This window comes from Vulpes lagopus, chromosome 19, assembly GCF_018345385.1.
Source record: "Vulpes lagopus strain Blue_001 chromosome 19, ASM1834538v1, whole genome shotgun sequence".
NCBI classification, from domain to species: domain Eukaryota; kingdom Metazoa; phylum Chordata; class Mammalia; order Carnivora; family Canidae; genus Vulpes; species Vulpes lagopus.
In genome coordinates, this window is record NC_054842.1 from 7,679,087 (window position 1) to 7,705,023 (window position 25,937).

The 25,937-nt window shown below is 47.0% G+C and overlaps 1 protein-coding gene and 1 pseudogene across 2 annotated transcripts in view; both read left to right on the forward strand.

The window, feature by feature from the left end:
* ITGA9 (integrin subunit alpha 9) overlaps nt 1-25,937 on the forward strand; it is a 337,293-nt gene that overhangs the window by 76,893 nt on the left and 234,463 nt on the right. For both annotated transcript variants that reach the window (XM_041733738.1, XM_041733739.1), the window contains exon 15: nt 8,057-8,217. In XM_041733738.1, the coding sequence (XP_041589672.1) occupies nt 8,057-8,217 (161 nt within the window). The remainder of the gene's footprint in view (nt 1-8,056; nt 8,218-25,937) is intronic.
* On the forward strand, nt 19,713-22,348 carry LOC121478621 (annotated as a pseudogene).

Sequence of the window (25,937 nt, forward strand, 5' to 3'; positions counted from 1 at the left end):
ACATAGCTATTGGTGAAGCCAGGAGTTGAATCCTGGTCATAATAGTTTTGCTTTCCACAAACTACTTCTCACCTCTTCCCTGATTATTTAAGAGATCATTCTCTGGGGAAAAACACTTTTTCTCTTGGTCCTGCAACTCATATGTCCTCTGCCTAATTAGATGGCATGTCTTCTGTCAAATACCAACTTATGATGTAGTTGGACTCCATTAAAATACATTATAAAAGAATTATTGAGTTGAAGGTTAACATTGGTGAGCATAAAAATAAGCAGAACTACTCTAGAACTCTAAAATAAGCAAGTAATTAATAATTCACGTGTGTTCATTTGACAAATGTTTATTGTGTGCCTACATGTGCCAAGCTTATCCTCGTGGAGCTTTGAATGGGAATTCCACAGTTTCTATTATTTTGAATCTGAACCATTGTACACAATTTCCAGGCTCTTTAATGACATCACTATTGTGGTAACAAAGGTGATTTGGCATAGCAGGGGCAGGTGAGAAGAAACCCACAATGCCAGTTTTAAGCAAGAGGGATTTCAGAGCATAAGACAAGTGGTAGAGCATACTCTGATGTGAAGGGTTGTGGGCTGGAGGAGAGGTGGGTGTCTTCTCACATTGCTCCCCACCAGTGGGCCTTCTGGGCCCCAGTCACTGGAGCCCCTTTCATTGACCTCTAGGCAGAATTATAATGAAGTCTAGGCTTAACCATGACCCTTGAAGTGTTAGTTAATAAGGGGACAGGCATTTGGGTAGCACATGGTACTGCCTCTAGGGGGAGTATGGAGTGGGGAGGCTGCCTCCCTCATGGGGGTGGTGGACTGAGCAGGAAAGCTTGCTTCAGTACCCTCCATCTGCCACATGGGCTTATTGTTGAAATCAAACATCCCTTGACTATCTAAGCAGTATTTCTCCACATATATTTAAGATGGAGGCCTAAAGATAATGATAACAGGGGAATTTTAGTATCAGTAGGGCAGTGCAGAAAATTATCCACCTGTTTTTCTTTGTCCTCCCCTGACATTCAGGGAAATGTGTTATATTTCCATCTTTGCAGAAATCTGGTGAAATAGGAGCTAGCATTGGAATATGGAGAGATTTGAGGAAGGGAAAATGGGCAGCTGTTATGGAAATGTGATAGAAATCAGTGAAAGGTAGCTCTTGTGGGTCTAGCTGTGGTGGGGTGTCCCTGGGCGTAGAAGGCAGTGCTTTGGCTCAGCATGGTCAGGGAGATCAAGTTCCCCGTCTCCAGTTGATGGAGGGTGGGGGCACCACCTTCCTCCGCTGTCTTCCAGGCTCAGCAGACTGGATGACCAGTTCAATGTCATTGCCCAGGCCTCTGTGTTGGGAACCCAAGGCTGGGGCTCTGGTGATGAGCCTTCCTCTCCCATTGCTGGCAGTTGCAGAGGAGCCTTGATGGTGGTGGTTTTGGCCATGGAATGCCTTGGGCAGACCTTCCAGGCACCTCTCAATGTCTGCATATCCAGGGCTGAGTTTGGTCTGTAGAATGGCTGCATTGGTGTGGTGTGCCTGGCATGGTGCGATAAAGAGGCACCAGTGGCATGCTAGGTACTTCTGAACAGTTGTCAGAAGCACTTTCTATCTGCTGGCATCTTAAGCCACAAGACCTCCCTGGGGATAGTTTGGGGAGCAATAGGCACTTCATGTTACTTATTAATAGTCTTGCCTCTTTGGTTTTTTTCTCTCCTTTAGGACCTGGTGGGGAAGGGACTCTATTCTCCTCTTCATCTTCTGCTTTAGCAGTGGAAAACCACAGCTCCCACTTGGTCTCAGGAGTGTTCAGGGCCAGCTGATTTACCAAACCACTGGAGGGGCAGCTGTGGCCTCTGGCAGTACCGTGGGAACTGTAGAGCTTTTCTGAAGATGACTCTGCCTTGGCCCCTCTAATGGCAAGATCCAGTTAGGAAAACAGAAACCAGTTATTTTGACAGAATTTGACTTTAGGAATTGGTAAAGCAGGTTGTAGAGGACCTGGTAGTAGCTTTATTTTTTATTTTTTTTAAAGACTTATTTACTTATTCATGAGAGACATAGACTGAAAGAGAGAGGCAGAGACACAGGCAGAGGGAGAAGCAGGCTCCTTCCAGGGAGCCAGATGCGGGACTTGATCCGGGATCCTGGGATCAGGACCTGAGCCAAAGGCAGGCGCCCAACCGCTGAGCCACGCAGGCGTCCCTGGTAGTAGCTTTAAAAAGAAACTCCCACTTCTGGGATGGCACCTGGGGCTCTCAAAGCATGGTCCCCAGTCCAGCTGCAAGCAGCAGCAACATGTGGGGATGTTGGAAATGCACATACTAACTGACTCAGACGGTGAGGGGGGCACCCAGTACTCTGTACTTTAGCAAGTCTCTGGGTGGCTTAGACTTGAGACCACTGGTCAAGAGGACAAAGAGAAGAGGTCACACTTGGGGTGATCAGAACCTAGAAACTTGGAGAAGAGACCCTGCAAACCTGGGACCTAAACCTTGGAGGAGAGAAAAAACGACAACTGGTATTAGCCACTGTTGGAACCAGCTGCTGGGGAAGACTAAAGCTGAGTTGGGCTGATGGGAACAGGAAGGTGCAGTCCCTCCTCCCTCTGCCAGCCTCCCTCAGGCTGTCCATTTGGGCATAGCCTCCCATGGAACCGCTGGCAATGCAGAAATGAGGTTTGCAGAGCCCCGGACCCAGCCTCGCAGAGCAGAGTGGGCTGGAAGCTGAGAGACAATAACTTCAGAAACCAGCACCACAAGTAGCCAGTCATGCAGAGTTATGGAGGCGCCTGTTGTTGAGTCATTAACCAACAAACAGTTCTTAAGAGTGCCAGGCTATGTGCTCCTCGGACGCCAAGCAGAGGCCAGGCCAGACAGAGCCCTGGCCCTCATGGAGCTTGCATTCTGCAGGAAGGGAGGCAGAGAAAAGCCACCGATGTCCCATCGCTCCTCCTGGATGTGTCCCGGCCCCTTTGTGTGGTAGGCCCTACATTCCACGCTGGGGTGCAGGCATGTGTCCAACTGCAGTGGTTCAAAGAATAGATTTATAACCCATTTCACCAAGCAGTTTAAAACAAGAGTTCTGCCCATCCCAAGTCTTATTAGGCACTTCATTCTTGGCCTGGGAAGCAGCTTGTCACTCCTCGAAGCCTCCTGGCTGCCATAACTAAGGGTGGTGAATACCATGCCTGGAAGGTTCTGCCCCGTACCCATGGGCTGAGCCTCTACCAGCTTCCTGACCAGGCTGAAGCCTAAATGTGCTCGTCAGCCTCTGGAGGTTAGGGATTGAGCCAGCAGTCCTGGACTCTGCCCAGAGTGCTAAATGAAAACCAGGGAGGGATGAGCCCTAAGTGGTTGTGTTTTGTGCTCTGATCTGGCACCCCTCATTTCCATGGCTCTCAGCCCAGCAGAGCTGTGAGCAAGCAGGGGTGCCCACTTGTGCCTGGGGACTAGCAGTGGAGCTAGATCCCGAGGGATGGCACCAAGTCATCTAAGCCAGTAGCAGAAGTAGGTTTAAAACCAGGTGACTTGTCCTCAGAACCCTTCCTCTGGCTTTAGGGGTGCATTTCCACTCCAGAGAGCATTCACACACAGAGAACGTTCTCCGAGCTCCTTGTGGTCTCTTGAGCAGCATGGAGATGGGATAATGAGGCAAATCCAAGTTATATGAGGAATGAAGTGACCTAGTCTAATAATTACCACTTTGTTCCTTTGGGGGGGGTGGGGTGGAGAAAGCTCAGGAGAACTCGTAAAGGGCAAATATCCTTTTACCCCCTTCTCTTGGGAGACTCTAAGAGAAGCTCAGTAAGTTTGGGAGGAGGATTTATTAATAGAATTTCACAGCTGAAATCATGTTGTGATACAGAATAGGAATGAATCAAAAACTTTCTGGGACACAACTAGAGCCGAGTTGATGCAAGACAGCTGGCTCCCTCCTGGCACAGGCCAGTATGGGGGGCCCTTGGGAACCAGCTGGGGGCAGGGAAAGGAGGAGGCTGCAACATGACTTGGGGCTGGTCAGCTTTTCCATCAACATGACATCATTCGACATGGCATGGACACAAGCTGCCAGAAGGAAAACCTGAAGATGTGGACTTTGCGGTGGGAGCAGGCGATAATCAGAACCAGCACCCTCCCTGGACAGGGGCTGGCTGGCCTGGCTTGCATTAGGGGCAGCCATCCTCCCACAGGGCTGGGCTGCTGGAGCATGCCAGCTGATTGGCTGCTTTTCTAGCATCTCTTCCACTTCTTAGGGGATCCCTTTCAGACACTCTTGGGGTAGGTACTGTTTAAAAGTGCCAGTTGAACTCAGGACTCCAGCATGGTCTGCACTCTTGCCACCCTGGCAGCTATGAGACCCTTCTCAGGCTGTTTCCCATCGTGAGTCTCCTGGTGGCTTTCTTCTAGAAGAAAGAGTTTGATACGGAAGTGACTTCTTTTTGTGTGATTTAAAATGTCAAAGTAAATTTTAAATCAAGGAGGCAGATATAAAGAAGCTTTAAGCAGGCAGTTACAAAGATGTGAAAAGCTTCCAGAATGATTGCGCTTGGCGAATTGGTTAATTCGGCCTGTCTGTGATTGTATATCTTAACATTTTAGAAAAATCTGATGGGTAAACTTGTTGGCATGCCCATGCTCTGCCTGGAACAGAGCAGTAGTTGTGGTCCTCAGCTCAGTTTCTAGTAACTGTGAGTTGTTTCTGCCCTCTTTTGAGCTGTAAGAGGGATATATTGGTTCAGAGATTCTACAGTGATACGGGGTTTTACAGGACTAAAGTGATGTTTGAAAAGTATCCAGCACAGAGCTTAGCACATACTGAAGGTTGAATCCATTCCCTTTTCCTGACCTTCCCTATCTTAATTTAGGTTCTCCCAGAATCAGAGTCTAAGGCAAGGATTTGGTGCACATGCTGATTCAGACTGTGGTCAATCCCAGGAAGCACCAGTAGGAAAGTGTGACAGTGAGACAGCAAGAGAAGGAAGCTGTGTCAGGTTCCGCAGAGAAACAGAACCCATCAGATGTGTGTATATTGACATTGTAGTTTGGAGGCATCCTGAATGCAGAATTCCTTCTTTGGGGGTGACTTTAGTCTTTTCCTCGCAAGGCCTTTATGTGATTAGATGAGGCCCACCCACATTGTGGAGGGTAATCTGCTTTATTTGAAGTCTACTGATTTAAACATAATCTCAATTTAAATACCTTTGCAGGGGTGCCTGGGTGGCGCAATCAGTTACATGTTTGACTATTTCTGCTCAGCTTGTGATCTCAGGGTTGTGAGATCGAGCCCCATGTCAGGCTCTCTGCTCAGTGTGGAGTCTGCTTAGGCTTTCTCTCTCTCTCTCCTGATCCTCCCTGCCACCTCCCTGCCATGCTCTCTTGCTCTCCCTCTCTCTCATAAATAAATCTTTAAAAAAATAAAAATACCTTTGCAGTGAATCCAGATTGAGTACTGCAGCCTAGTCAAATTGAAACATAAAGTAAACCATCACAGCAGCCAAACAGAAGGTGTGTTGTTTTGAATCCTGCTGGGGAATCCTGAGAGTCCATGTAGAGCATCCCTTAGAGTTACTCCACCTAAGGGATGAGGGAGCTGAGGTCCTGCAGTGTTGAGGTCTGCTGCAGTGACTTTGGTTCTCTGGCACTTCTAGTCAGTTATGCATATGGGTAGAGCCACCAGAGAAGCTCTCAGGAAAGGGGGTGTGGGTGCTGGCAGTTGCAAATTGGGCTGGACAACAGAGAAATGGTACAAGCTGAGAGGATATGGGTGGTGCGCTGATACTATCTGCTCTGTCTTCCTGTGATCATTTCTACCCCCAGTTTTCTTTGAGCTCAGCTAGCTCATCACTGGCAAGAGGGTTCACACCCTCTGTTCTCTCCATGCCCACCCTTCCCGAGGGAGGGCAGCTCTTGCACCTGGGAAGAAGGCCAGGGAGGGGCTGCTCAGAGGAAGTCCCACTCAGCAGCTACCCCTGCTCAGCTGTGGCCTGGCTGGTCTTCCAGCAATGTCCATCTCTAGCTCTGGACTTGCCAAACAGAACTTGAAAACACAGTCCATTTATAATCCTTTCTTACTGTTTGGCTGTTGCTTGGGGAAATTGTGATCAGTAGAAAGTAAACAGGCCAGAGTTCAGTTCTGGAAAACTGCATGTATTTGGTTCTGCTGTCTGGGCATTCGAAAAATGTAAAAAGTGCACCAAGAACCAGTGTGGTAGGAATGAATAGCCCCACACTGGAGGTTAGGAGAGTTCTAGACTCAGCTCTGTGGTGAATGGCCCTTTGGCCTGGAGCAAGTCTGGTTGATGTGGAGCAAGTCTGGTTTCCTTTTGGGGCCTCATTTCCTCATCTGAAAAATGAAGGTTCTGAGCCGGAGGGTCCCTAGATTGCTCTAAAGCTTTCACATTCTATGTGTCTGCTCCATTACCTGGTGTCACTCACCAAAGGAGTCCATGTGTGACTCTCATCCCGGCTCTCGTGTTTTCTCTGTCATGTTACCTTACCACATGCATTCTTTTCTTTTTCATTACATTTCCTGTGACTATCCAGGTCTCAGGTCCCCCTGGTGACCCTGCCTTGCCTTGGCAATCAGCTGTTGGCTGAAGTAAACAAGTTGGGGCAGACCAGCCCTTGCTGACCAGGAATCCGCCAGCTCGGCATGGCAAGATCCCTGAGATGGCAGAGACCCAGGAAAACCATTAAATGCATCCAAAATACACCCTGTGGCAGCTGCAGAAAGCCTGTCCTGGTCACTTTCCTCCGTCCTGGCTCGGATCTCCCCTGGTGGCTGATCCCTTTGATGTTATTAAAAGCTGGAGCCATCCTTGCTGCCCTGCTTCTCATACTTCAGTGTGGGCAGGTGTGAGCGGCTTTTTACTGGTGCAAGAGCCCCAGCACTAAGGGGCTGGTTTCTGGAGACAGGGCAGGGTCATCTGTTTTCCCATAGCTCTGCAGCCTTATCTGGTCATCTTGGGGACAGAATGTTCCCTCTCTCGCCCTTTAAAAATGCCACATTCCCCTGAATCCGCAAAGCAATGAAAAATAGAAAGGGTCACAGAGGGCTGATCCCTGCTGTGGTACAGAAAGGCAGTGAAATAGGTCTGTTAACACTAATGCCCCATTTGCCTAATAAAGCGCATCATTGTAGGGAGGGTGACTGGCTCTGAAATTAAGAAAGTCAAACCTCTTGGGTTTATCTAATGTGACTTATTTTATTTTTATTTTTTTAAGTTTCAGATTGTGTGACAGTAGGTTCTCCCATCTGACATTACCCATTTCAGGAAGAGGCAATGGGTTTCTCTCTTCAGGAGTGCAGCACAGTACACCTAGCAAGGCCCCACAGGGGTCACGGTTCCACTGAAACAATAAGCGCTGACATTCGTGATCCGTATACTCGGCTCCCTGGGAATAAAGTCAGCTTTAGCCTCTGTCGGAGTTTCCCTGAGTGCAAGCGCCAGGAGGGCAGGGCTCCACCTGGGTTGCTCATACATATAGGCCCTGTGCCCCCATAATGGTGCCTGGCACATAGTTGGTGCTTGGGGGAGAGGTGGTACATGGTCCAAGGGATGTCGTGGTTATCTAGCACAACTCAACATCCGTGAATTGTTGGGTAATTGCTCCCTTGTGTTGGGCATTTTTCCCATTGCTTTATAAGAATTGGGATTATGAGCAGCCGTGATAATTTCTGCAGCTTCTAGGAATATTCTGTAGGTTCACCATGGTGTCTCCTTTTTAGGACACCAACTGTGCTGGGTACAGCTAATTATTGATGTGTATAATGGTGACTCAGTTGGGTAACTCATGGGCTTTATGGCAGGGAGGAGCCATAACATGTGATACACGGAGCATCACCAGGAAGGCAGGGGGCGGCCTCATTGTCTCTTGGTTCTGTGAAGGTGCTAGCTGCATGCTTGTCTCCAAGAAGGTGTTGACTTGGGGCTGCAGTCCTCAGTGCACTGGGGGGCCAGGTAGCATATGAAGTGTGCTTGTGAGCCTGTGGGGGGGAGCACAGGTGGCCTTGTCACTGCACGTGAGTCCTTACTGATGTCTTGACCTTATTTATTGGCAGGCCTCAATTACATTCTGACGGCTGATGTGACCAAAAAGGCAAAGGGCCAGTTGCCCAGAGTCTACTTTGTGTTACCGGGAGAGTCCGTGGGTCAGATCACAGAGAAGCTGCAACTGGTCTACATGAAGGAGACGTGTCATCACTACGTGGCCCACGTGAAGGTCAGTCCTCTTTTTCATTCTCCAGCTTTGATCTTTGTGGATGGATATTCATTTAGAACTTGTGGAAGCTACCTTTATTGTGTGTTATGTATGCTCTGACTTCTAACATTTTATTTCACAAGGAGAACATTCGTTTCTTCTTTTGAAGTTGAAGCCTGACAGCCCTTTTATTTATCTAACTGTGTTGGCCTTAGCATCTGAGGGCGAGTTGTGGTGGGCCAGGAGACCAATGACACTCCCTGACCTTGGTTTGTCCTTTTGGGAGGCTTCTCCATCCTCCTTCCTCTCTGAAGCTCTGTAGTCTTCTCGGAGGACACCACGGAAGTACATTGTCTGGGTCTGCAGTGGTGCTAGATCACACTGCACCTGATGGCTTTCTCAGTGGTCTACTACATGTTAGCTCATAGTCATGGCTAAGGAGCTTTAAAACTAGTCGGACTTAAAAACTAGGTTTTTATCCCTTGATTACTTTCTGTTTATTTTAGGAGTGCTTTTTTTTTGGCCCCTTTTCCCCTCTTACTCTAAATAAACTTTCAAATGTTTTTTCCCTCTTGAGATTGTTTGTTAAATATACTTTGCTAATTTGGGAGGTCAGGCTTTGATTAGCTACAGAGTGGCCTCTGTGTAGACAGGTGCTGGCAGGATGGGAATCCTGATGGTGCCTGGTGCTGCAGGGATAGCCAGGCACTGACCCATAGGCAGAGAGCACAGGAGATAGAAGGACCTACATGTACCCAGCACATGGTGCTTAAGACGAATGTGGGGTTTGGAGTCACACAGACCCTGGTGTGTGTCCAGCTGGATGAGTACTCTGACATCTGTGTGTCTTGGTTTTTGCATCTCTGAAATGGGCACATAGGGCAGTGTGGGTGGCTCAGCGGTTTAGCACCGCCTTCAGCCCAGGGTATGATCCTGGAGACCCAGGATCGAGTCCCACATCGAGTTCCCAGCATGGAGCCTGCTTCTCCCTCTACCTATGTCTCTGCCTCTCTCTCTCTCTGTGTCTCTCATGAATAAATAAAATCTTTTAAAAAACTAAAATAGTCACATATACTTAAAGGACCTGACATGGAGTCTGACCCACAGCAGGCAGTCAGCATTACTGTCTGTTTGGGCCATATGGAATGGTCAGTATTCTAACATTGCTGACTTAGGACAGTGTATTTTCATGTAGTTCAACCTGATATTAGCCAGTGGCTTTCTGGCCGAGAGTAAAAATAGTCCATAGCTTAGAATCTTATTCTGTTATTGAGCTGTTAGTACCAGAGCAGGAGAATAACAGCTGCTTCTTGATACTTCTGGATTGGATATAGAGAAATGCCACACACATCCATGGCACTTGGTCTGGCCAAGAGCCCATGAGTCCGTGCCTCTGAGATGCTTTTCATTGGGGCTGGCCTATGTCTCTTGCCAAGACTCGTGTTGGGGCTTGCCCAGACCAGCTGCCCTCTGGCCCTGGTGAAGGCCATTTATAAAGGGGTCCGTGCTTCTATTACGTCAACCAGCCACTCATGCCTCTAGGTCTTAGATTACATTGGTTCATGGGTGCCCTTGGAAGCATGAGGCTGCCCAGGACAGGCTCATATCTGAACACTGCGAGACCTCTAAGTGCCTGTGCTGGATGTCTCCATACTTCCCAGTGGTGAGGCATCTTCCTTCGGGCTTCCTCATCCTGAGTCTCTTCCACAGATGCTTTCCTTCAGGTCTTGTTGTGACTTTTCACTTTGGCTGAAGGGTTCACTTTCTTGTCGTGACCTCAAGATAGGGCCCCCAAGTGCCTGCAGGCCTTTACAGAGTTCACTCAGGGAACAGCAATAATGTGGTGGCCAGAGGCAGAGCTGTTTCTGTGGTGCCTTCTGAGGGTAAACGGGAAGAAGAGCAGGGCTGCCCAAGGCTGTAGGTCTTGCTACTTCCTGATAGCCAGGGCTGCCAGAGTCTAGAAAATAAACATAAGGCTTCTTCATTAAATCCCAAAGTCAGATAAGCAGCAAATGTTTTTTTGTAGCAGTATAGCCCAAATAGTGCATGGGATATACTTATGCTAAAAATTATTTGTTGTTTATCTGAAAATTCAGATTTAACTGAGCATCCATTAGAAGATTCAACCATCCCGATACCCTTCACCCCACAGTTTGATACTTTTCCATTTGATCAAAACATGGTTGACAGGGGTTCCCATCCCTTGGGTGAGCTATACAGCCCCCAAAGGGGCCAGGTGGGGACACACTCTTGAGTCTCTGGGGCAGCTGGTCCCCCACACATCCCCACGCAGATGCGCTCTTTGGCATCCAGGATGCCAGGAGATCTGCTCCTTGCTCCCTGAGGGTGAGTCTGTGGAAGCCACCCTGAAGGAGTTTTTAAAGCAAATCACTGGACACCAGTTGTGCTAGAATGAAATTCTGGAGTGGCTTGCCTGGATGGCTATGTGAGCACAGCCTTGGAACAGATAGCAGAATTCCTGGATGGAAAGGGACATGTTTCTCCAAGGAGACAATGAGTCGTACCTAAACACGCAGAAGAGAAGAATGCAAAGGCTCCAAGAGTATAATACTTTCATACTCAGTTATATTTCTTCGTGAACTTTCTTAGTTCTTCCATGATATGATTTGTCCTATTCCATAAATGTGGGGGATTTTTTACCAGCATGTGAGATAAATGTGTATAGTTGCAGATTTAATTGTAAAGGGTTCCCTCATATTGAAGCATCACTTTCCTCTACCTCTGTGTCATTGTGTAGAACACAAAAAAGAATAAAAATATCTAAAAACACATGGAACCGTGGCTTTTAAGAAGAAAGGTAGTGTGGTCAGAAGATTTTGGAGGGTTGAGGGCAACTCAGGAACACTGAGCAAGCACATGGCAATATGTGATGATTTGAGTCCTTTTCAGGGAGAGCAAGAGAGCAGTCTAGTACATTGGACCTGGAGAAGTTTGGATATGATTGGTACCTGGCTGTTTTCTCATACACACAGTGGCGATATAGAGGATAGAGACACAATTGTTGTCCAGAGGGAGAGCATTTTAAGGATTGAGACACATTACAGAGCTGCCTTGTAGTTTATAAAGGCCCTCATTCCTGCTGCTTTCACAAGTCTTGGAGGGAGCAGTTGCTCCTGAGCTCCCATTCGTGAAGCACTTTCCCATGTGGCACAGGCCACGAGGGGCAGGTCTGGCTGGTCTGTCACGTGGTCCTGGGCAACCTGCTTCACCTTTATTGTTAAGCCTCCAGTTCTAAGCCCGAACATGGGAAGGAGAGTCTCCACTCCATAGAAGGGGGCCGGGAAACATGGGGCCCCTTTTTCCTTCACTAGCCCATAAATCTGTGACTCTACCTTGCTGCCTTGTTTGGAATGGGTCAAGACTCATTTCATAGGTGTTCAGGGGATTTTTATTTTAATGATTAGAAGCAGATGGTGAAAAGAAACTAAAAAGTATGGCACAAACAAGAAATCTACATGGGAAGAGAGGAGGCCAAATGGTAGCACAAGGGACGCCTTCCTTCCCCTGGAGCAGAGTGAGTTAGGCGAAAGGCCGACTTACACCTTCATGAGTCAGTTTGCAAGGGCCTCTTAGACTTCAGTGTGTGCACAGTCACCAAGGGCCTATGTGAAGTGTTGAGTGCAGACCCTGCTGCAGCAGATCTGGGGTAATTTCTAACAAGCTCCCCCATCACACCCATGCTTCTGATCCACAGACCATGCTCTGCAAAGCAAGGAGCCAGAACAAATAGGTGCCAAGATTTACAAGTAGAGTCAAAGGAGGAAGGCCATCAGCTGGCAGTTTCCCAAGAATCAGAAGCCAAGGGGCATTGGAGGGGCCAGCTGCCTCTCCCCTGACCTTGCTGTTGGGAGAGTCCCCTGTCAGTGAGGACGGAACATAGTTCTCCTTGTAACGCTCTGGCTTGACTGTGACCTTGTGTCACACACTGGTTCAGGCTGGTGCTTGCTGGTATATATACATGGGCATGGTGGGATGCATCAGGAAGGCACACACTTCTGTGGCCTTTGTGGTTCAAGAGGAAGTATCCCTGTTAAGTGGCGCTCAGGTGGCTGAGTGTTTATGGCCACCAGGAAAGTTTATTGACCAGTTGTTGTCTGGGCTGTAGCAGAGGTCCCTGGTGAATGGCCGAGGCAGCCAGTGAAGGCAGACACTAATGAGCTGGCTGACTGTATGTGGTGTGGCCCAAAGGCCCAGCTCGCCAAGGAGGCAGCAGGCCTGGCCCTGGTTTGTCCATTGTGGAAAAACAGCTGGGGAGGCGGTGGCTCTTGTGGGAGTTGAGGCAGGCAACACGGTGGGGAGGGAGTGGCAGCAGGTGGCTTCTTAGAGCAGGGACTGGGGACTGGACTGGGAGCTGGTCATCTGAGCATGAGGGCATGGTGTAGCCTCTGGTGCAAGTGGAGCCTTCTCAATGGGCTGGCTTTGTAGACAGTGACGGAAGGTAAATAAAAGTGCTCCGGCTTATCACATACCATATGGCTAGCAGACTGTGAGGCAGGCGCTAGGGGCTGGGTGTGTTTTGTTTAGGCTATCTTTACGGTTCCCCCCCACACACTTTAAGCCTATTCCAATCCTCTTTTTTTCCTCTCTCTCTCTCCCTTCCTTTTCCCTGGAAGTTTTCCTTCCATATATGGTGATAAGTATCTCTACCGTAGAAGACTGTTTGAGCTAACACCTGCCTCCCAGGCTAGCTGTGTTTTGTCCCATGCTTTGTTCCCTTCTCAGCCCTGATGGGGCCTTCAGGACGTACAGAATTTTGTAATAAGCCCCATCCTCCTGGGGGTACTAGGTCCATTCTCAGGGGCTCACTGTGGCCCACAGAGCTGACGTAGTGTAGGCTTCTTCCCTGGCCTCTCTGTCTCAGAGTCCATGTGCCCCAGTTTATCTTCTCTCCTCCCCAGACCAGCCCAGTTTTGTAAATCAGCTCCTTCTAGTGATGTGGGCTGGAGGTGTCTTGGGGGGGGGTCTCCCCAATTGCAGGGGAAAGCCCTCGCATGTCTACTCAGCCTCAGGGCTTCTACAGACTGGCCTTGGCTTACACTTCTAGCCTCATCTTCCATACACCATCACACATGCCTTGGGCTCTTGTCAAGGTAGACTGACTCCATTCCAGAGTTCTCGGGCTCACCCCCAAGAACCCCAGTGTCCCTGGCCTCTCAGTGATCAGAGGCCCAGTTTTTCTCAGAAGTATGTACAACCACATACCCCTTACATGATTTTTGCATTTAAAAAAAAATCTTAAACACACAGCTCCTCTGGTATCTTATTTCATATTTTTTTCTTTAAATCAGCTGACTTTTTTGTCTACAATAAAATAATTTGAAACAGAAATTTTGTACCCTCCTGTAGGCAGAAACCAACTACTATATGACAAACAGAAAGTAACTATAAAAGTAAACGCATTGAAGACACAACAGTGTCCTCAAACTCTAACTGGATTTCATCGTTTGCCAGTCTGTGGACAAGCCACCCACTCTTCCTGTGTGTGAGAAGGGGAGATGATGGAGTGCTAGGGAAGTGTTAAAGATGTACTGGCAATGTACTGAACTTTCCCCCTGATGCAATCAGAGGGACTGGAAGGGTATTGACTGGGCAATAACGTTCCATATATGTGGGTCCTGATATAGTGCCATGGAAAACCATGTCCTGAGCCCTGTCTGGGAAGGACTGGCCATGCTCTGCTTTGATTGAATACACCTCACCTTTCTTGCCTGCTGAAGGCCCTGGCAGTCCACAGCTGGGCATTGTCATGGGCCCCAGAGATGCCACTGTCAGCTGCCTGTCTCCTGGGAACGTGCTCCATGCCGCCTGATTCCTGCTTTGGGGATGATAGGCACAAAACAAATGCTCGTCCAAGTGCGCCTTGTTGAAGTGACTCCTTGGTTAGCTGGAGAGAGAGGTCCCAGGGGGTATCTGGTCAGGGTGGGTCCTGCCCACCTCCCTGGGAACCTGCTGCTGCTGGGAGGTGGTGGTGTGAGGTGGAAGAGTTGTGGATGCGTGGCCCAAGCTGAAGACTGAATTAGCATGACCTGTCATTGCTCCATTGTTTTCCGGCCTGTGTGTGTTTACTAGGGTGATAGCCATGCTCTGGCCTCAAGTCCTGCACGATGCCTTGAGAAGTCAGCCCTTGTGAGCCAGATGCTCATGTGTGCTGGGCAGGTGAGCACCTCTTCAGGAGCTGGAGAGCAGGGCAGCAGCTTGAGTCTCTATGGGGATGGTGGGGAGAAGCCCAGGCATGATGGAACATGGGTTCAGTTACGTCATTCCCAGCTCTGAGGATCAGCGACCCCTCTAGAGGCCTTGAGAAAACTTTCAGTGAGCAAAGCCATGTGTCAGACATTGTTAAAAGAGCCAAGAATGAGGATTAATGTAACAAGGGGAACCCCCACCCCTCACCCCACACCAGACAAGGGAATATGAGTGCGCATTGGCTTTCCTGGGTAGCTGCAGATGTTCATGCAGTTGTGCTTTTATGTTGCTGGAGGGTTTTTCAAGGGAGTTCAGACCTAACGTACTGCAGCTCTTTTGTTGCTTGTGGGAACAGATGGTCGGTCTGGCCTGGCAAAGGGCAGGGCATCTCGGGCCACCAGGTCTCCTCGGAGGTCGTGCCTCGGGCTCTGCCCAGGTGGTCCAGTCTGTTTCTGTTTTCACACCCAATGAGATGCCTTTGGACTGAGCTTCATGTGACAGGCTGGGAGTTTGCAGGGCCTTTGCTCTACTGAATGCAGTGGTCAGATATCAGAGGCTCTAATTTTCTTAAGTTTATGAAGCACATAGTAAAAGGAGATTAAGTTGGAGTGTGTAAGAACTTCATGAAGAAGGGGAGGAAGGAAAACAAAAATTTCCTTTTTTATCTGGAAAGTGTTTTGTTAAACCTCATCTTGATAAGTCAAAGAAATAGCTTTAAAAAAAAGACTAATATTTGGAGAAAAGGGATGCAGACCTTAGATGGAGGAAGTCATCTTAAAACTTATTTATTTGAATTGATAGTATATGTGCATTGTCAAAAACATTTTTAACTGTACTAAACGATATACAGAGAAGGGATATCTTTTAGCCACTCAGAGACAACCACGATCCCAATTTTCTGCATGTTTGTCAATAAATACACAAAGTTGTGTGCACACATCCCCTTTATACATGGATGGCAGCATGCCGTGGCACACTGTTGTGCAACTTGCTTTTTTCTTTTAGAATGTCCAGTTAGATGGATAAACAGATTTTGGTAAATCTGTACAATGGAGTACTACTCAGCAATGACAGTGAACTACCAATGTACACGATAATGTGTATATACACATGTGTATAACATGCGATTATATATATATATATATATATATATATATATATATACACACACACATGTGTGCAATGACATGATGAACCTCAAAAGCATTCTGCTAAGTGAAAGAAACCAGACGTAAAAAGCTAGTAGTACAACAGTTCCATCTATATGACATTGTGGAGAAAGCCAACCACAGAGACAGAAAGCAGATCAGTGGCTTTAAGGGCCAGGGATGGGGAGGGTTGGGAATGATTAACTGCGTAGAGGCAAGAGGAACCTTTTCACGGTGTTGAAAATATTCTGGATCATGACTATATGATTGAATACATTTATTAAAGCTCATCAAAGCTTTTAGTTAAAATTGGTAAATGTTATTGTATGTAAACTATATTTCAATCAAACTTATTTTTTTTTAATGGATCTTGGGAAGTCATTGGAGAGGGAGACACACCATGAGAGACTCTTAACTCTAGGAAACAAACTGAGGGTTGCTGGAGAGGAAGTGGGGGGCAATGGGGTAACTGGGTGATGGGCATTAAAGATGATACATGATGGGATGAGCACTGGGTGTTATATGTAACTGATGAATTACTGAACTCTACCTCTGAAACTAATGATGTACTATATGTTGGCTAGTTGAATTTAAATTAAAAAAAAAAAAGGATCCTGAGAGTTGTTCCATATTGGTGTCTGCAGTTTCCCTGTTCTCTTTCATGTCTGTATGGTATCCTGTTGAAAGACTGTCCCTTTATTTATTTAACCTGGCCAGGGGATCTTTTTTTTTTTTTTTTCCAGGGTATCTTCTAAATGCCAGCTTCACGTTGACTTCACCTGGAGTCTGTAGATTAGTAATCTCAGTTTCCTTCTCTAGATGTGGTTCAGATCCCTTTTCGGAAAACCCTTAACCTGCCTTGGAAAGGGGGATGGCCCTTAAACAGGAATGAAATGTCCCTTCCAGCTTCAGCCATTTTGTCTTCCTTGTTTCAGGCCTGTAGTGTTCTGGTTGAGGGTTTGATAGGGACCCTGAAGAGGACAGATGGAGGGGCCCTGGTAGTCCCTGAGGTGGCCTTGGACATATGTTTTAGGGAGGATGAGCCTTTCAGCTGTGGAGTGCCCAAGGAAAACTGGGGATATCTTTCTTCATTCCTGCAGTTTAGCTTTGTCCCTTTGGCAGGTACTCTTTGGCCAGAGGTGGCATAGGTAGCCCAAATGTGTGCTAAAGTCATGCTAGAAAGTAGGGCAGGGTAAGTGGGGAGTTCAACCTCAGGTGGGTTGAACTGATCTATGGGGAGCTGCCATCATTGTTGAGCTCAGTTGTAAAGCTGCTCATGTGATGCACTCTGGTCATCCAGATGTCACTAAGGAACTGGAGGTGGGGCTCTGGAGACGGTGCCTAAAGCCAACCCCCAGAGTGTGGATACTTTGACCACCTCCTCCAGGAGACTGCGTCGTGCATAGTTGGAGAGCAAACTGGGGAGGGATCTCGAATTTAGGGGGTAGAGGGGTAGATGTTCTACATGGGTGTTGATGTCCTCTCTGGGTACATTTAGCTATTGATTTCTTTGTTGGGTCGAATGAAGTCTGCATTTGGATAGTGCCACAGAAGACCTTATGACTGGTAAAGGAAGGTACAATCATTCTAATATAGTGGCTTTGCCCACCTCACCTTTTTTTCCCTGGAAAAAAGGCTGGTATAAATACAGAGCCATGGCATTGACACTAAAAGTTTTATAATAGGCTTTTTTTCTTGTACTTTATCAATTGTGAGTGAAATTTTCATTTTAAGAGACAGCTTTCTGGGTTTAGTATGTTATGCATACCCTTATAACACTAATATTTTTCTGAAGTCGCACATGATAATGTGTTCTGTCTTACTGGTTTTGTCCTGGTATTTAAGATATGATTTTAAAGGATTTAAAAAAGATTTTATTTATTTATTTGAGAGAGAGAGAGAGATAGGAAGAAAGAGAATGAGCACACGAGTGGGGGGAGGGGAAGAGGGCAAAGCAGACTCCCTGCTGAGCAGGGACCCTCATGCAGTGCTGATCCCAGGACCCTGAGATCATGACCTGAGCTGAAGGCAGACATTTAACTGAGGCACCCAGTTGCCCTGATTTTAAAGAATTTTAAAGAAGGATTTTCTTTACTCCTCAAACCTAAAGCTTACATGTTTATTATAAGAGTGATTTCATTCAAAGTAATCATCTTTTAGTAGTTCCTGTTTTGGAATTTCCTCCACAGTTTACTCACTTTCTTTTAAAAAATTAAGATATAATTGACATATAACATTATATTAGTTTCAGGTGTTCATAACAATTTTCTCTATGTATACATTGCAAAATGGTCAGTACAGTAAGTCTAGTCAGTATCTGTCACCACACAGTTACAAATTTATTTAAGATTTACCCTTTTAGCAACTTTCAAATATTATTGACTATAGCACATGCTGTACCTTACATCCCCAGGACTTACTTATTTAAAACTAGAAGTTTGTACCTTTTGACCCCCTCCACCCATTTCACCTACTTGCCCTGCCCCCCATCTCTAGCAATCACCAGTCTGTTCTCTATGAGTTTCGTTTGTTTGTTTTCGATTCCACATATAAGTGAGATCATAAGGTAGTTGTCTTTCTCTGACTTATTTCACTCGGCATAATGTCCTTAAGGTTCATGCATGTTGTTGCAAATGGCAGGATTTCCTTCCTTTTTATGGCCGAGTAATATTCTTGTGTGTTTGCCTGCACACATGTGTGTACACCAACAACTTCTTTATTCATTCATTCATTGCTGGACATTTAGCTTGCTTCCATCTCTTGGCTGCTATAAATAATGCTGCAGTGAACGTGGGAGTTACAGATATCTTTTCAAATTAGTATTTTTATTTTCTTCAAGTAAACACCCAGGATTGGAATTACTGGATAATATAGTTCTGTTTTTAAATATTCACTTTTAATTAATGGTAAACTTTTGGAATTAACTTGAATTTTAAAAGCAGCAGGATTTCTCTGTGATCCTCTCTAGTAGGTAATAGTCTGGGAGAAAAATGAGGTGTGATAATATCAAAATTAGTAAAGAATTTGGTAAGTAAACCCCCTTTAAAATGCTTCTCACTAAAAGAATTCCCATGATATTTGGAGTAGTAATAATGGAAGCTGCAAACACTAGTCGAGCATTTATTTAGTATGTGCCAGTTATTATCCATGACTACTTTTACTATTAATTTTCTCCTCATACTAACATGAGAGATAGTTCCTAATTTTGGCCTTCTTTGGAGGATTTAGAAGACCAGGCAAAGAGGTGTGAAGGAACTTGCTCAGTACCTTAGAGCCAACAAGGAGCAGAGGTGGAATTTGAACCCAGCAGCATGGTTCCTAAGGCTGGGCTCTTCACTACCACACTGTGGCCCCTCTCGTAAGTGTAAGCCACAACTAATGAAGCACTTTTTTTTTTTTTAAGATTTATTCACCACACACACACACACACACACACACACACACACACACACACACACAGGCAGAGACACAGGCAGAGGGAGAAGCAGTCTCCACGCAGGAAGCCCGATGTGGGACTCGATCCTGGGACTCCAGGATCAGGCCTTGGGCTGAATGAAGGCAGGCGCTAAACCGCTAAGCCACCCGGGCTGCCCTAATGAAGCACTTATATGCCAGCTACTCTTCTAAGGGCATTGCCTGGGTAAAGAGGGCATGTGATTTGCCCATGGTTGCAGAGTTAGCGAGAGCCTTTATTGGGATCAGCACATGGCCACCACAGGTGGCAGCTGTTGATGAGCATATTGTGGCGCAGTAGTGTGCTGGTACTTAGGGGAAGGGACCTGACCTAGAGCATTTTGCCAGTTTCCCTGGTGTGAATATTCCCACCATGGCTGATCTCATTCTGTCAATGGGACATCACTGAATGTAGCATTAGGAAGAAATGCACCATAGCATACTACTGTATAGTATTTCTGGACCGTGCATGAGAGATTATGTAGATCTGATAACTTTAAGAACATAGATAACAGTATAGATATAAATACATGATTGAAGATAAAAATAAATAAATAAATAAATAAATAAATAAATAAATAAATAAATAAATGATACAATAATTCGGAAGTGATGAGTTTTGAGTATTTATTACCCACCTTTAACTTAATATAATTCATTTGATTATAAGCTTATGCAATTTAATAATGGCTGTTATGACCACTGGCTCATGCACTTTCTGAAAATTGAACAGTTGGTTCTTGTAAGCCTACTGCAGAACGTTCCACTGGCTGTGACCACTGTGTCTGCTGTGTTTGTCTCTAAGTTGATCATATCACTCAAGTCCTGCCTTACACACAGATGTTTGATATCAGTCTTTCATTCTTGTTTCCTGTGGTTTTTTTATTAGATTGACAAATAATAGGAAAGTTAAATTTGTGAGGTTAGTTTAACCACTAGACCACAGCTTTTATATTTGTACATTTGGTTTGTAAGCACTCTGCATTTTGATTGAAAATATTAGATGGTTTAATGGTTTCCATTTAAAATAATAAAAAAGAGGAGAGGGAGATGGATGTTGAGAGAACGAGAAGGAAGGAGGGAAAATGGTGTCCACGGATTACAGTACCTACAGCCAAGCTGCAGCCCAGCAGGGCTACAGTGCATACACCTCCCAACCAACTCCAGGATATGCACAGACCACCCAGGCATATGGGCAGCAGAGTTATGGAACCTATGGACAGCCCACTGATGTCAGCTATACCCAGGCTCAGACCACTGCGACCTATGGGCAGACCGCCTATGCAACTTCTTATGGACAGCCTCCTGCTGGTTATACTACTCCCAACTGCCCCCCAGGCATACAGTCAGCCTGTCCAGGGGTACGGCACTGGTGCTTATGATACCACCACTGCTACGGTCACTACCACCCAGGCCTCCTATGCAGCTCAGTCTGCATATGGCACTTACCCAGCCTATGGGCAGCAGCCAGCAGCCAACACACCTGCAAGACCACAGGATGGTAACAAACCCACTGAGACTAGTCAACCTCAATCTAGCACAGGGGGTTACAACCAGCCCAGCCTAGGATATGGACAGAGTAACTACAGTTATCCCCAGGTACCTGGGAGCTACCCCATGCAGCCAGTCACAGCACCACCATCTTATCCTCTTACCAGCTACTCCTCTACACAGCCGACTAGTTATGATCAGAGCAGTTACTCTCAGCAGAACACCTATGGGCAGCCGAGCAGCTATGGACAGCAGAGTAGCTATGGTCAACAAAGCAGCTATGGGCAGCAGCCGCCCACTAGTTATCCCCCCCAAACTGGATCCTACAGCCGGGCTCCAAGTCAATATAGCCAACAGATCAGCAGCTACGGGCAGCAGAGTTCATTCCGACAGGACCACCCCAGTAGCATGGGTGTTTATGGGCAGGAGTCTGGAGGATTTTCCGGACCAGGAGAGAACCAGAGCATGAGTGGTCCTGATAACTGGGACAGGGGAAGAGGGGGATTTGATCGTGGAGGCATGAGCAGAGGTGGGCGGGGAGGAGGACGTGGTGGAATGGGCAGCGCTGGAGAGCGAGGTGGCTTCAATAAGCCTGGTGGACCCATGGATGAAGGACCAGATCTTGATCTAGGCCCACCTGTAGATCCAGATGAAGACTCTGACAACAGTGCAATTTATGTGCAAGGCTTAAATGACAATGTGACTCTAGATGATCTGGCTGACTTCTTTAAGCAGTGTGGAGTTGTTAAGATGAACAAGAGAACCGGACAACTCATGATCCATATCTACTTGGACAAGGAAACAGAAAAGCCCAAAGGTGATGCTATAGTATCCTATGAAGACCCACCAACTGCCAAGGCTGTGGAGTGGTTTGATGGGAAAGATTTTCAAGGAAGCAAACTTAAGGTTTCTCTTGCTCGGAAGAAACCTCCAATGAACAGCATGCAGGGTGGTATGCCTCCCCGTGAGGGCAGAGGGATGCCACCGCCACTCCGTGGAGGTCCAGGGGGCCCCATGGGTCGCATGGGAGGCCGTGGAGGAGACAGGTGGCTTTCCCCCAAGAGGACCCCGGGGTTCCTGAGGGAACCCATCTGGAGGAGGAAACGTCCAGCACCGAGCTGGGGACTGGCAGTGCCCCAGTCCGGGGTGTGGAAACCAGAACTTCGCCTGGAGAACAGAATGCAACCAGTGTAAGGCCCTGAAGCCTGAAGGCTTCCTTCCACCACCCTTCCCGCCCCCAGGCAGTGACCATGGCAGAGGCGGCCCTGGTGGCATGCGGGGAGGAAGAGGTGGCCTCATGGACCGCGGTGGTCCCGGTGGGATGTTCAGAGGTGGCCGCGGTGGAGACAGAGGGGGCCCCTGTGGTGGCCGGGGCATGGACTGAGGTGGCTTTGGCGGAGGAAGACAAGGCGGTCCTGGTGGGCCCCCTGGACCTTTGATGGAACAGATGGGAGGAAGAAGAGGCGGGCGTGGAGGACCTGGAAAAATGGATAAAGGCGAGCACTGTCAGGAGCGCAGAGACCGGCCCTACTAGACGCAGAGACCCCGCAGAGCTGCATTGACTACCAGATTTATTTTTTAAACCAGAAAATGTTTTAAATTTATAATTCCACATTTATAATGTTGGCCACAACATTATGATTATTCCTTGTCTGTATTAGTATTTTTCACCATTTGTGAAGAAACATTAAAACAAGTTAAATGGTAGTGTGCCGAGTTTTTTTTCCTTCTTTTAAAGATGGTTGTTTAACTAAAGACTAAACAATGGGAACCCCTTGTGAGCATGCTCAGTATCATTGTGGAGAACCGAGAGGGCCTCTAACTGTAACAGTGTTCATGGTTGTGATGTTTTTTTTTTTTTAAATAAAATTCCAAATGTTTATAAACAAAAAAATAATAATAAATAAAATAAAATAGAATAATAAAAAAGATTTTATTTAAATTTATCGAGGTAGCCATTCCTCCCTCCCTCCCCCATATACACGCTGAGATTCTTCTGTTCAGCAGTGCTCTACACACCAAAGAGTAATGGGCTGATTATTGAGTTGTCTTGGAGGAGGAAGGGGCCTGGTGATGGCGAGAGTACTTCCAGTAGGCCGTTAAACCATGTCAATCCCCTTACTTCTAGAGACTGAGTTTGGCCCTGTCCTGATGAGTGTGGGGTGGGCTGGCTGCTCCGTGAGGTTTTCTTGCATGGTGATTTGATCAAGTAGAAACTTTGGCCGGGTCCTGCCCTTTCCTTACCAGTTGTGCTAATTAGAAGCAGCATATTAAGGTGGCCCAAATTGTACTAGTGTGCTTTTCTTTGTTGTCCCTCCTGAGGCATCCATTCCCAAAGCCATCTGGAGAGTTCTCTGGCCTAATAAGTGAGTGCCACATGAATCAAGAAGCAGCAGGCCTAGAAGCCACGCTTTGTGTAGTGGCTGGTCCAGAAGGCCCCACAAACCTTCCTATCTCTTCCCAAGTGAGCATTTGTGTCTGAGACATGTCCAGCTCCATGTGGGAGGGCCCACAGTGGTCTCTGAATGAAGGCGGAAAGGCTGAGCAGACCCAGCTAGTGTCTACCCGCAAAGGCAGTGAACCATGCCACCAGGTTGCTGGGTACCCGGCACTTTCTGCAGGGTGGTTGCAGGTGCCTGGAGAGAAGGGCTCAAACCCAGACTGATAACAAGAGTCCTGTGTTTGGGTGGGAGCTACAGTAAGAGGGAAGTGGGGGAAGAGAGCTGCCTTTGTGCTGTGCTGCATGTCAAAATAAGATATGGATAAAGACATCTGTCAGAGGGTGGTGACTGTTATCTGGGTAGGGGCAGTGGGGGGAAGGGGATGTCCAGAGAATTCTTCTGGGAAAATTCCTAGCCAGCTAAGGATTTGGGGAAGATGACACTAATAATAGGATACCTTGCTTCACCATGTTTCCTCTGCTCCCTGGAACAGAGGCAAGTTTCAGCTCCTGGGAGGTAATCTATTGATTGGGTCACAAGTGAGGCTTCTAGTACCATTACCTCTGCAAAGAGCTTCCAGGTCTCCCTGCACTCTGGATACAGCATGACACCCTTGGTTTTCACAAGAATTCATTCAGCTGCCAGGAGTGGAGACCCGCCTCTGGGGTCTTAAGCATATCACTTGACCTCTAACCATGTTATAAGACTTCTTAGAGGAGGAAGAGAAGTTGCTGGTTCTATTTTGAATGCTCAAGGTGCAATTCTCATGAACTTTCACTTATTTAGGAAATGTGTAGTGAGTGCCTACTATGTCCTGGGTTGTGTGGACCCTCACGTCCGTCTGAGAGCAGACAGAAATCCATGCTCTCTGGGACCTTACCTGCCAGTGGAGAGAGGCAAACAATAGAGATAATAAAGCAATAACTGAAATTGTGTTAGGTGATGAGGGCAATGGAGAAAGAAAACAAATAGAGCAAGGTGAAGTTGGTTGGGAGTGCAGGGTTGGGCTTCTGGAGGTCAGGGCGACCTTCTAGAGAAGGGGGGAGGGGGCAGCTAGCAAGGTGGGATTCCTGTAGGGACCCATCAGAGAGGGTCCCGGGGTATGAGACAGCCTTGAGGAGGAGCAGGAGGACTGTGGGAGGGAATGGGAGGAGAGGAGTCCGAGTGGCAGTGATGGGCATGGGGCAGACCACATAACACCCCGCAGGAGATGGGGAGGCTGTTGTGTTTTCTCTGAGGATCTGAGCAGAGCAGTGCCATGGTCTTAACTTCCACTTTGAAGTAAGGGCTCTCAGTTTGAAAGGACTCTTCTAGCTGCTATGTTGAAATGGACTGTAGGAGATGGGATAGGAGCATAACAGGTGTAGGGGATTCTTCAAGCATCTGGGAAGAGAGCTTGATAGCTCTGCCTGGGGTGGTAATCGTGGAGCTGGGGAGAAGTGGTTGCATTCTGCATTCATTTCAAAGGTGTATCCTGAGATTTTAATGGTCACATATCAGGGAAGGAGGTATCCCAGGTGACTCCAAGATTTTCAGCCTGATTAACTGGAAGCAGGGAGTTGTCAATGGTATTCTCTTTGGAATTGGTAAGGTTGCAGGTGGACCAGGTTTTAAGAGAAAGTTCTGGAGTTCATATTTAGATGCATTGAGTTAGAAGGGTCCATTGGATAGTGAAGTATAGATGTGTATATATGAGTCTGCATTTTGAGTAGTAGTCTGGGTTGGAGGTATAAAATTGGGATTCAGTGGCAGATTGTATTTGAAGCTGTGAGATTTGGGGTGCCTGGGTGGCTCAGTGGTTGAGCGTCTGCCTTTTTGCTCAGGGTGTGATCCCGGGTCTGGGGATCAAGTCCCATATCAATCCCCCTGTGAAGAGCCTGCTTCTCCCTCTGCCTGTGTCTCTGCCTGTCTCTCTGTGTCTCTCATGAGTAGATAAATAAAAAATATTTTATTTATCACAGGGAGCCCGATGTGGGACTTGATCCCTGAACTGGGATCACACCCAGAGCCAAAGGCAGACGTTCCACTGCTGAGCCACCCAGGCATCCCAATTAAAAAAAAAAAAATCTTAAAAAATAAAATAAAGCTGTGAGATTTGATGAAGTCACCGAGGTGAGGGAGGGGGGGAAGAAGCAAAGACACTCCTAGAACATTAGAAGCACTTTTCCTCATGGTCCCAAGATGGCTGCTGAGTTCCAGCTACTGTGTCTGCTCCCCATGAATGGAGAAGAGCAAAAGGTCTTGCCATCTGATCTGAGGGCCCTTTAAAGAGTCTCCAGTGAATTCTACCAAATCACTGATCATATCTTAAGGGAGACTGAGAGATGTCGGTTTTGGCTGGACATCCTACAGACTTTTAACAGTTGGGCTTTGCTGCCCAGTAGAACTTTCTGAGATGGAAATGTGCTCTAACTGGCCTGTCCAATATGGTGGCCACTAAAGGACTCTTGAGAACTTGAAATGGAGCTAGCATCACTGAGGAAATGAATTTTTATTTTAAGTTTAAACTTAAATAACCACATGTGGCCAGTAGCTACCATATGGGACAGTGCCAATACTGAAGTTTGATTATTTCAGGAGGAAGAGGGAGGCACACTGGGCAGGCAACTTGCAGATTCTGTGACAGGAGCAAATGGAGTCTTCACAGGACACTGATCACAGAAGTCAAGCCTCAGGAGGCAAATGGAAACATAAATAACAGGGTTGGAATCAAATTGACTGTTTCACTTTGTACTTACATATGCTGATTAAAACCTGAGTTTCAGGAATGCCATAGATTATAGTCTCTCTTTCCAGTGTTCCTTTGGAGCACATGCACGTACACACACACACAACCCTGTATCCACAAACATAGTGTCCGTAGGCCATATACGGTGGGGGGCAGAGAAGAGCATTAGCGCTGAGGAAATCAGATGTTTGCCCTGAGTAGGTCATGTAAGGAATGTCACAGTCTTGCATCTGTTTTCTCTTCTGTGGCATGAAACTATACACACAGTGGCGA